Raw genomic sequence first — 12,931 nt, 5'->3', positions numbered from 1 at the left:
AGTCTCGATCCTAACGTTTCTAAAGCGTAGCGAAAATGAGGCGATCTGAAAAAACAATAATATTCAAATACGATGATCATATTCTACATCTTTAATTAAATTAGAAATTTTGAAAATTAAATACCATGGTAAGTTCGATCGATCGCACTGCCAACAAATTTATTTTTACATCTTTGTCAGCAAGATATAGCTCAAAAAGACATTTACTTCAACTAACGATTACAACCAAAATTAAATTGAGATTAACTACGATTTTATGTACATGTTCGTCATAGCGAGACACAGGGCGATATACGAGAAACATAAATATCTATTTTGAGAATAATCAAGTAGTGAATATAAATGATTTGTTAACGAGATACACATCCTGAAATTACAGAGCGATTTTAAATTGCGATAGGGTAGAGCAAGTAATTTATATACACCGGTTATTATGGTAGAAGGAAATGTTGTAATCAAGTTACATTGTCTTGTTCGCAATTTAGCCTTGCTGACGGTGCAAGGTTCGGTGGAAGTTGCTTAATCCACGGGCCACCGTTACCGCCGCTTCCTCTTCATACAGAATGCGAGGATCTCTCTGTTTCTGGCGAAGCAGGAATCGAAGAGGTGAAAAGTCCGGTACTACGAAGTCCACCAGCCTTCTCGCATTCGCGTTGTCCTCCAGAAATTCACAAATCCTGCATCTGTGTGCGTTTCATCGCAGAGCACACCAAGATGCTCGAAGACTCGACTAAGGTAATTTTAGCTCTTAATGTGACTTTTCTAAAGCTATTCTTCTAAAGCTCTTTCTAAAGGCTTTTCTAAGCTTCTTTTAATAAATTTCGTACACTGTTATATCTAAATATTTTGTGTCTCATGCTTTGATTCTATATCGCGAGTATATAGTAAAGTACGCGTACATTTTTGGAAAAATGAACAAAGTTTGAAATTCATTGAAACACGTTTTCACTTCGTTCTAATATCCGCGTATTAAGCTTCGACGTAAAAGGCTATAATCTCTTCAATTTGATATGTATGTGTATATTATTCATTCGTGCCGTTGACGTCACTACGATGACATTGATAACGCGAAAGTCTTTGATCGAATAAAAATAGAAAAGACAAGAAAGTTACTATATAAATCGAAGATGCTACAAATGTCACGGTTCTCTTGATTTTCAAGAGAAACAGACTTAATCTTCGCGCAATAACCATTAGTGCAATTTACTGTTGAATCTAATACGAATGATTTTCAAAAAGGTAAAAGAAGACTGGAAATACGTGGCGATGGTGTTGGATAGACTGTTTCTTTGGATCTTCACTTTGGCCGTGCTGGTTGGCACAGCTGGCATCATCCTGCAGGCTCCCACCCTCTACGACGACCGGGTACCAATTGATAAAAAATTCAGCGAATTCGCAACCACGACGGTAGTAAACTGTCCGCCGCAATAGTCCATGCCCGAGCCCTGCACCGTAGAGAAAGACTAAGGACCAACACCCGGATGTAATTTACTACCAACCCGGAATCCCACCCTAGTCTTAGGAACTTCCAGATTCCACCGCTGTTCAATAACGAAATTACGGTAAAAGGGCTCTCTTCCCCAAAGCAATTGCAAAGTATACGACAAGCACTAAGTTTCACAAAGGGAAAACAAAGAAATGAAAGGACGAAAGTTCAAGGAAATACTATATGAGATTATCTTTCTATATTCCCCCTGCCACCTCCCGGTATCGTCGTGAAATCTGACGTTGTTCCTAAAATAATAATAATAATAATAATGCAAATTGCTACACGAACCGATACGTTGGAAACGATGCGTCGTCAAAGAGAGAAATACTTTGGAACGTTAACGCTTTAGGTTGAGAAAATATATTTGCCAGAGGCATCGTGGAGAAAAACTATTCCCTGTGACTTTCCTTGTTTCGATCGTTACGAACCTAAACAAACGAACGACTACGACGCGATTATCGACCGTCTAAGAACCTTGATTTATTTCCTAGCTTCGTTCGAGTATTGCCGTTGTGAATAGAAGGAACGATCGACTCGTCGATACGTTGCGAACAATTTTGGAAAGGAACTTATATCTACATAGTCTGCTCAAGTAAATCGTAATATGAAGCTGCCACTATTTAAAATCGGGTTATCTTAAAGCAACAAGCTAATTAACGATACATTGTAATAATAATCTAGCTAAGCCCATGGCGGCTCTGATCGAACTATCCGGATGCTCGAGTAGATCGAACGAACAAACAGAATGTTGGAACGTTGTTCACGGTGAATACGATTGGTCCCGGACTAGGGGTTACGAACATTCACGAGTAAACTGTCGCGTGTTTTATATATCCCGTTTACCCGACATGTTAAGAGAAATTATTCTAGGTATCACGATCGTAGGTAGCTCGTTGTACGACACGAATTTAGCGTGTAACTTTACCTATAACCGATTAGTTGTAAACATTTAGGGACGTACCCGTTTGTACGAATGTATCTATAAGGAAAACGGAGGAGAGGAGAGCATTTATTTGAATGTATGTGCATCCAAATGTCACTTGAGATCGTTACTCGATATTTTGTCCCTCGAACGTTTATCAAAAATCACGCAAACGTATTTTCCATTTATTCCTTAATTTCGGATATTTAATGGCAGGAAGCGATTTGAGGCGAGAAATTAAAAGATTATATTTCATTTGTTACGTATAGATCTACGTATAATTCGTTCGGTAATTCGTTTTGCTTTTTTATTGCATTTTTCCATTGCAAACGCATAGGAAGCAATTTAAAGTGAGAAATTAAAAGAGTGTATCTCATCTATTATCAACACGTTAAATTGAACCCGAGTTAAACTTTATCTGTAATCTTAATCACGTATCGTATATTAATCATGTTAATTATGTAATATACATTTCGCATCTAATAGGAATCCAATTACTTTTTTAACAAAGTTCGCTACGTTTCCTTCGATCAATTTGAAATAATTAAAAATTTCCTGAAAGTTATACGAAATTCGAACGTCTCCATTTCTTTATGTAAACGTGCTAATGAAAACAGCTTTTTGTGAAATTACAGTAGTTCGTATTTCAGAACACGTATTACAAATAAGTTCTTACAAAATTTGTCTAACGCGTATGGAGTTACAAAAATGCGAAAGTATCTTTCTTTGAGATATTACTGCAACTAAATAATACACATCTAAACGAGATAAATATTTACGAAACTAAACAATTCTTGAAACTTGCATAATTTCACAGAAAATGGAAAATAAGAAAACATCGTGGACGTAAAATATTTCCGTTTGTTCTCTTTGAAATATTTAGCGTATCATACAATGTATTCATTGTCGATATATCGGTAATTAGCACGAAATAGCATAACTTAACAATTCCCGTTCGTCGTTCGATGCATACTATCTCGAGGGACATTTCGTTGCATACACGTTATTATACTTCGCCTCTGTAAAAATATCGTATTTTGTAACAAGAGTCGAAACCCGCGAGACATTACGATAATAATAACCAATAGTTCTGTAAGAACAAGTAAAGCATACGAATTCTAAAGCTGATAGATGTAGCTCATTGAACAACCGTTGATGTCGTTGTTCAATGCTGTAGTACGTGGTTGATGTCACTGTGAGTTGTCTTCGTTCCTTTTTATTCCGTTTCGTGTTCATCCGTTTCTTTCACTTACATTTTCATTAGATAATTATGCGCTATATACAAATATGTACTGTCGCAGTTAAATGATCGTTAGTTGCGTCTCGTGCGAGCGGACTGATATTCGCGAGAATTGTAACATAACGTCGGAGAATCTGCGATTCCTTGGCAAAATTCACGAATTACCAATGCTCAACGATAATCGTTCATTTCTAGCTTCGTTAAACTCACGACTACTTTTTCGCGATAGAAGGAAAAAGCCTTATCCGGACATTTTGCGACTCGACTCGGCGAATCCCTAATTCTTCGACGTTTCTTAGATCATATTCGTAGCTGAGAGTAATAATTTTAACGCATCCAAGGTACGATGCCTTACGTCACGTTGCATTGTAAATACATTTGTAGGATGAGAAGTATTGGTTCCGTAAATACTGCCATTAGAAAGCGTTGTTAGTGTGAAAGACGTTTTTGAGTCGTCGTATTGATAAGCTCCGCGGTTCCTCCTCAATCGGTAGCTACTTGTAAAACACGTATGTACGAGACTAGGCTGATAATGAATCGATACTCGTCACTGTACCGTGAGAACGAAGACAGCTGTCCGAGCGAAACAAGAAAGAAATTAAAAAGCAATTTATTGGCTACGAACTAACGTGCCTATTTCTCCATATAATCGCAAGCTTTTTCATTCCGTTAGCGAAGGATTCTGGCGATCTGCTTTCGATAAAAGGACTCGCAGCTGCCTTAACTTCATCGTCGCGCTTCAAACGAACACACCATTCAAGGTGCTGCTCAATGAAGAAATGAAAATCCGATGTATTTCCCTAGGCGTTTCCCGCCGTTAAAAATTCGATTACTGCACGCTGCTCGAATCTCGTTGACATCGCATTCAACCTTCAACGAGCGTTCAAGCTCGTCGTAAACATAGAGGAAGCTATGCAGCTACAAATTGAAAGCAGCCGTTTCCGCTGTTTTCGTTCTCCAGTTACACGCGAGCATGCATTATTCGTCGACCTAGCCTCGTGCAAAATTAAATAAAAATGAAGAAAAAGTGAGGCATCAAGTTCAACATTGACCAACGCGTAAAAATTTCACTGTCGCAGAACAAACGAATGTAAACGATAAACGAATGGCTTCTGATTGATGGAGAACCGATCTCGGAACACGTAGTGTCGGAAGACAAGTAAACGTATTTGCTACCTGATTGAAAAATCGTCCAGAGAACGCCGAACGAATGTTAGAACGAACGGGAAGTCGCAACGTCGACGTTTCGGCCGCGATGTTCCAGAGGCCACGATTCTCCCTTAGAGGAAAGAACGAGACTTGTAAGAGGTTTACTTTGCACTAAAACGATAGGAAAGAACGCACACATTTTCTATGATAGAGTCAGTTACTTATTTACATGTTAACATTGTAATTACGCATTAGTGCGTCGAAGCAGTTGTACCGGATCGCAAGCTCGGCCCCGCAAAGCTACGAGTCTTAAAGTCTCACTTTGACAATAGTAGATTATTCCAACGATGATCGGCTATTGTTACTTTGATATTTTAACAGTTGTTAACCTGTCGCTGTAGGTGTTTAGTTGTTGTTGAGGATGAAGCAGAGCGGTCGAGGTAATTGTCCAAGAGCCACGAAGGGCAAAGCTAAAAGTTCTTGAAAGCGAAAACCAGTGCGCGGTATTTAGATAGTAATTAGCGGCATAGAACAGATATTATATATATTAAGTCTAAGGTGTGTAAATAATATGTACATAGCTAAAGATAACGTAAGCCGGATATTATAAAGCGATTGAGGTTTTTTTACTATTGCAAAAAACTGGGATCACGCGTTGCACGAAAGGGTCCCACGACGCTGTTTAAAAATCGTTGTAACGCGACGATGGTCGGTAGTTGAGATTCATTAAACGTCATTTTGTTTGATCAATGACAACGAACCAGTCGACGTAATTTCGTTTTTCTCCGTTGCTTCGTAAAGCTAAGTGTGAGTGTAAGTTCCGTGCTGTTTCTGTCTGTTCTTTCAATGGCGTATGCTATACGATCGTGTTTTGTCGTAAGATTGTGTCATAATATTAATATTTCATAAGAACGTAAACGATTTCTGCGTTCGCGTGTGAAATTTCAATCGATGTTCAACTAATCGTTACGGATGTAATATTTTCAAGTTTTTATACACAATTGCTCGATCTTAAGCGAAAGATAAAAGAGAATCCATTCTTCTCGTCGATGGAGATTCTAGACCACAGCAGTTTGTTCAAGCGTGTAATTGTATTCCTCGCGATAACTTCTCTACTTTAGTTCATTCGATAACGATAATTCACGTTTATAATATTTTCATTCACGCAACAAATACATATATATATATATATATATAAACGTTAACGGATCTCGTCTAACTATATTAACCTTAGAATAAAATCGCAATGCTGCAGACGATAACTTGCTAAGTGGAGTCATTGGTCATCGTGGCCTTCGCCTGGAACTGTACTCAATGTTTTTTCCAGCGGTAAAGAGTGACGTTTTGTCGACGAAACAAGCAAAAACAACGCGAATTCAAATCGTTCCTCGATGCACAATTTATACAGAATTAAATGGAAGAAGAGAAGAAACAGGAGCGTGCTTGTTTGCCCGTATCTTGATCGATATTTAAATAAAACTGCATATATTCCGAGAGCGATCGCTATGCGGGTGTTACCTGGAACACGAATGGATTTTAGTGTCGAATCTTCGTGAATTTCGTGTATACTTGTTTACTGAAATTCGGAAGATACTCGTGCGACCTTTGTTCGTCAAGGATCTCTGAGAGAAGATACAAAAGAAAATTCAATGTCGACAAATTACCTTCGCCGTTTAATACCTTGTTCTTTCGCCAAGACGCTGATATTTTTTAACGTCTTTTTCTATATGTTATAAAATTGGAACTGACAAAAAGCAAAGATTCGGCGATGATAGGAAAGGGTTGATTTGCAAAAAGTTTCGAAGAACGTTTTTCTTAAAGGCTTGGAAGCTTCTAAGTAAAAAAGAAAGCATTGCGCAAAATGCCGAGGAATTAATTAAAATCAATCGAAGCTCGTTACATGTACCGTAACCATCGTTAAGTAAACGGAATATGTAATAAATTTAAGAAGATACGGAGAAATCGAACTTAAAGCATATTGTACGCGTATTTTCAGCATAACGATATATTACAGTTGGATCACGGATTTTTACGCATTTAGCAGAAATGTTAAATCACGAAAATGTACAAAATGCATGTACCACGCGAAAAGGAAAAAGATATTTGAAGCGAAAAACTACTTGTTGCGATATTTAACAGGTGAAATAATAACTTTATGTAAGTAGGTTACATTTTTTCATGTTAATAAAAATAGAAAATTGCATAAAGATCCACGGTCTAAATGTAGTACATCGTTTGACTTAAAAACGATACAATTTTTCGTAATAGCATAAAACAGATACATCGATTCTCAATAAATTCAACCTACATTCTTCATTTGTATCTCCTACTTCGTATGTTACAGTGCCAAGTAAACGCGCAACAAGCCTAAATCGTATAATGACAATAAACGTTGAAAAACAACCAAACAATCAGTCATCGCGAAATCTGCTCTTTTCAATTGTCTCATCGACTCGCGAAAACTCGACACGACGTACCAAAATGTCCAGTCATTTATGATATTCTGGAAGCGACAAAGAAGAAAAATTCATTTCGAGCCAAGCGATAGGTTAACGTGGAACGATTGAAAGGAAGAAAAGTAACTTGTCACTTCCAGAACTGCCAGAATTTCTCTTCTTATCACTTCATTGTGAGTTGACTGTCCGAGACTCATTCATATCGACACCCGCGTCCCGATCTTTGACCACTTGACACGTTTTAATGCGTAACTTAATAAAAGATAGCTTAACAATTCCATACTTGAGAAATATTAGTGACGTAGGCTAAGGATGAGTAAGGATATGGTTACATTATAACGATAATTATAGTAAACGAATGTACTGTATAGCGATAGTGCTATTTAAAATGAGAAAAATAACGAGCAGAAAAAATAATAAGGGAGAAAATTATCCGAGTATTGACTACTATCGTTAGATACAATTACTATGTATGTATATCGTTTGTTAAATATGTACCTATAAATTATTGACGACCGTTGTTCTAAGACTACACGATGTAAGGACGAGATTCTTGTTGCTTGGTTTTGTAATCATGCTTGATAAAAGCATTCGAAGAATAAAACTTGTTGTCGTAGAAATCTTTTTTCTCGTCTTTCTACTAGAAACTCATTTCCTATCAAATTCGTTAAAATATAAAATATAGTTAGAAAATACGAAATAAATTTTACAAATCTAAAACGAAATGAATAAATTTGATAAATCAAACAAATTTAAACTGTTTCGTTCGATCGAAAACATAAACAAAACAAAAGCACGCCGTTGCCTTTCTTTGTCTCTCTCATACGATATGTTTTACTATATTACCGTTAAAATATCTTTTAAACTGGTCATTTGTCGTGCCTAACCTAAATATTCTAATACCTGTTTGCAGAGAACTACAGAAAAATGCATCAAATAATGTAAAAAAAATATAAAATACCAGCTTAAAAAATAATAATTTCCATGAATTTCCAACGAAACAAAACTTTCCTTGAAATTTCTAATATTGCAATTTGTAATCGATTAAATTGTAGTCGATTAAATTCTCGTGCGCAGATTCTTACGCTTTAAATACATATATTTTGTTCGTTGCAATTTATCGAAATATCTCGAGATATTAGCTGACGCATATTACTTTCTACGAACATATCCTTGTTCAGTCTAATATTGTTTCTTTGTTTGAGACGTAATAAGGTCGCTATTGAAAACGTAATCGTACACGCTTGACCGGCGGGTATCTCTATACCTCCACTCCTCGTACCTACCATAAACCGTGGCGATAAATAAATCGAGGTATCAGTTTAGTCTTGGAGATCGAAGCGGTTGGACGTTAGGTTAGGACACATTTTGGTAGACACATTTGCCGGTAAACTCGTTTCGTATCTAATATTAATTATTGTTTCATTTTTATACAATTTGTTCTTTCTATACGCTTATTTCAATATTTTGTGTCTTCTTCTCTATAAATTATTGCTTGATTACGAGGAAACTTCATCAAATTCAAATGATACGTTGATTAATTACGTGTAATGAGATTGTAACATTGATTATTGTTTCATTCTTATATAATTTGTTCGTTATTTTAATATTTTGTATATTCTTTTTCACAGATTATTGGTTGATCACATGTATTCAAATACATATTACGATGATCGATCACGGATCTGGAAAATATTCATACAGATATGGTAAAATTCGGTTGCATTTAATTACACCGTAGTCACGTACGATATATTTGAAACTATAACGACGAATATTCAATATGGCTCTCAATTTTTCGACACAGTTACATCTTAACACTAGAATTACCGATAGTTAACACGAAACTATTTCTACGAAAACCAGTCAAAATGACTAGTCTTTAAAAGTTACATAATACTAGAATATTTTTATATTTATTGATTTATTATTTTCTTACAGAAGCAATTCCATGCTATGTAGTACATAACATGTAGCGTTAGCATCTGGCGATCCAGCGATCGATCCGGAATTTTTCTGATAACCGATATCATCATATTGAATGACACGCAGTAAAAATTTTAAAAACGTGCGAGAAGTTGTACAAAACGAGGAAACTGGTTAATTGGGATTCGATAAACAGATTGCAGCACCCTTTTACACTTTGACAAGTACCAATCATTTTGACTGGTATTGGTATAAGTAGCCTTGATAGAAAATTATTTTGAGTTTGAATACATAAAAAAGAAAATAAAATTCATTATATTATTCTTTTAGTTATCGTTGCGAAAGTCATTATATCATTGCGGAAAAAAGATATAACATAACGTAGGAATTTTAAAATAAAATTGTAAAACCAGTCGATTTGACTGGTGTGGTAGTTTTAGTGTTAAATATGTCGGGTTGAAGTCAGGATTAAGGAGAGGGGCGTTTAATGAATTTTCATTAGAATTAGCCATTGCCGTGATACAATGAAGAGTTTATTAGCACAGGCTTATTAACAAGATTAGGCACTCGTAGCACTAGTGATAATGACCTTAGGTTCGAAACGAATCCGCGGTCACGGGATGATAAACGTATGTTCTCGCACAGTTCAAATCTAACTCTTTGTTAACTAGACGTGAGGTATTCACTGGTTGTAAGATAGTACTGTCACTCGTCAATGAGATCGCACGAAAGAATGACTCTCCGTCTCGACGATGCCGTCGAGGAAAACTATAATGGGTGTGTCTAAGGACATGAGATCCTCGGATTCGTCAAAGAAAGCTTTCGTTCCAAAGGTGAGGGAAATTAGCACTGTTGTTAATTGGTCGATCTCCATATCGGCGTTTTGAAAGAGATGCTGGCCGCCCTTGAGGGTAAGTTGTTGACGGGGGGCATCGTTCGTGGAAGATAGGTTTCTCCTATCTTCCCGTAGTTGCAACAAAGTCTATTTGAAGGACTTCGCTTGACTAAATCTTAAGATTTATAGCGGGTCCTCACGTTAGCTAAACATACACTGCAAAGGCATGCCAACACCCGGCGATCATCTTACCCGGAGGACAAAATCTGCGTGTAACGGGCCGCGGGACAGAAACCATTGAAGTATTTACTGCCGTGTGTCACTACGACTATTTCTTTTAAGGAGAGGTATAGAGTTACTCTGTGCCTTTGTTAGATAAAACGTTCATCCCTTTAACCGCGGCTACGTTCGGCGACTGATTGTCGCCTCGAGCCCAAGCTCATGATCATAAATCTCGAACAATCGGAGCGGCATTTGTTTAATCTAAGTTACAAAGTTACGGTATTCCCGCGAATCCAAGGAGGGGTTCCGGTGTCCTTTCATCTCCGACAAATATAATAACTATACATTTTTTTATTCTTGTGTACAATGTGATGTTTCTTTATCCTATACTTAAATATGTAGAATAATAGTTAATTTGCAGTTTTGGAGAAACATTATTTTCATAAACAGTCACTCGAAGAAAGGGGAAGAAAAATGTTAAAAATTTCATTTTAATAATATTTAATAATATTTAGTATAAATTTCAATATTATTTAGAGTGCTTGGAACATAAAAACAATTTAATTAAATTAATAATACATGAAATTAGAATCAGTATGTGGATTTTTATTTTTATCTTTCTTTTTTAACATTTGCTTTCGGTAGTTGAATCGTAATCTCTCCTGTATCTCAAGAATGTGAGTATTTTTATATATTATATTTTTATTTATTTTATTATTCGTATTCTCTTTGAACTATATTTGAATAACAAGGATTTGTTTGTACACAGACCTTTTTCTCGTTCTATATACTTTCACAGTACACAAGTACATACTGTGTATTTACTTGTATAATATTAAACGTGCTTTGTAACAAACTAGAATTAGCAGGCAAACGAAGGGCATGCGAATAAAAAATCATGAAATATCGTTGCTTAAAGGCGATCAGGCAAACAATATCCATATTATTGACGATGTGAGGCCAATCAAATGTCGATCATTACAATATCACATAAAAATATAATATACGTATAAATAATATAAATATATACATATTAGTACATACATGTCTACTATGTGTATTGTGCGTTGTTGTGTTGGAAAGAAGACTGGCGGCACTGGCGTACTGTTTTGTTTGTGTATATGAGACTACCGGCCAACAAGCGTGCTTATTTGTATGATTATATTGAGTCTATACGAAATAACCAACTAGATCTGCATTCCTTACGCTAGTGTTCTTTTCGGTATTTTAGTACGTATTTTCTCTTATATGTAAGTAATTCTCTTGATAACATTTTCTTTCCTCTGACTTATTTTATTGTAGAAATACAGTAATAAGACGTGTATGTACATATACAAATATGCACATATACTGTTAAGTTTTCTGAGAGCCAAAAATTATAAACGGATTTTCGACTACGCGAAATGTCTGCACCCCTAACCTCCATGTTGTTCGATGGTCAACAATACTTTTAATTTCTATTAAAATAGAATCTTTAAGTTTTAATATTGAAATATATAATAAAAATGATGAACATTGTTTAAAAATCATTAAATTCTCAATTTCTAAATTCTAAATTTGTACGTTAGAATTCTAACCTTCATACTAAATATAATCAGATTTGCTTTGACAATTTCAATTCTTCTTTTTGTTAAAATTACAAGTTTGAAAATTAACTTCTCATTATATTCAACTTTTTAAGCAATTAACAATGTGTTTTTGAGAACAAATTGGAATATTTCATATGTTTCATTGCGCTAAATTGTATCTACCGCCATATTGAAGATATATGGAGACATTGGATCTCCCTACCTCACCTCATACGTCAGGTTGATGGCATGAAACTTACCAGTCATCAGACGCAATGGTCGCGAGAGCATCGGAATACACAGACTCCATATACTACACAATGGATGGTGGATAGCCTCTCAGCCCTAAGGTCTGCAAAATCGCCCTGTTTGATACGGTGTCGAAGGCCCTCGCAACATCAATGGATGCGATGTATCTGTCAGTCGTTCGAAATGCCTTCTGTCTATCGTCCAGACTGATCAATCTACTCATTCGTTTAGCTACGATCTTGTGGAAACCAACGTCGAAGCCGCGGTAATGGACCGAAAGCCAGCTGAGGACGCAGAATCTTTCCCCTTCATAAGCAAGACTGTCCTGACGGATCTTAGGTGTAGAGGCAAACAACGGCACCACGGCAGAAGGTTAAATCCTTCCTAAAATCTCGAGCAGGGTTTTGTGAAGGATCCTTGCCGTTAGACTGGCAGAACTTGGTGCGGTATTACGTTCCGGCAAGGCATCTCGAACTTTGGACGGAGACACAAGAGACCAAAGCGAGCCGATGACAGGCTCAGGCTGGTCTCTGGCAAACAGCAATCCCGTGCGCTAGTTATAAGGGACTCCCAGTAGGGAACCATCACCTCCTTAAACGGAGGTGTCGGTCACCCGCAGGGCCGTCCATCACGACAAAAACATTTAAAAAAAAAAAGAAATATTTCACTATCTTTAATTTTGTTAAGCAATCATCATTGTCTTTTTTTAGAACAAATTTTAATAATTCATATTTTATTAAAGGTTTTTCACTCCTTTACTCCTCAAATTACAAATTAATGCGGTAATATAAAGATTTATAAAAATAGAGATATTAAAATTTGAATGAAATGAAACTACTACTCCATTATATCCAAAATATAATAGATATAAATAT

At 36.2% G+C, this 12,931-nt stretch overlaps 1 protein-coding gene across 13 annotated transcripts in view; it reads left to right on the top strand.

Annotated features, from left to right (window-relative positions):
- The window catches only part of LOC100648987 (acetylcholine receptor subunit alpha-like), a 430,373-nt gene extending 422,497 nt beyond the window's left edge, over positions 1 to 7,876 (top strand). For all 13 annotated transcript variants that reach the window (XM_048409567.1, XM_048409564.1, XM_048409559.1 and 10 more), the window contains 2 exons: positions 486 to 735; positions 1,240 to 7,876. In XM_048409567.1, coding sequence (XP_048265524.1) covers positions 486 to 735; positions 1,240 to 1,431 — 442 coding nt within the window. In that variant the 3' untranslated portion in view covers positions 1,432 to 7,876. The remainder of the gene's footprint in view (positions 1 to 485; positions 736 to 1,239) is intronic.
- Positions 7,877 to 12,931: the final 5,055 nt, after the last annotated feature.

The sequence above is a fragment of the Bombus terrestris genome, chromosome 10 (genome assembly GCF_910591885.1).
Source record: "Bombus terrestris chromosome 10, iyBomTerr1.2, whole genome shotgun sequence".
Taxonomy (NCBI): domain Eukaryota; kingdom Metazoa; phylum Arthropoda; class Insecta; order Hymenoptera; family Apidae; genus Bombus; species Bombus terrestris.
This window is presented reverse-complemented; position numbering and strand designations above follow the sequence as displayed.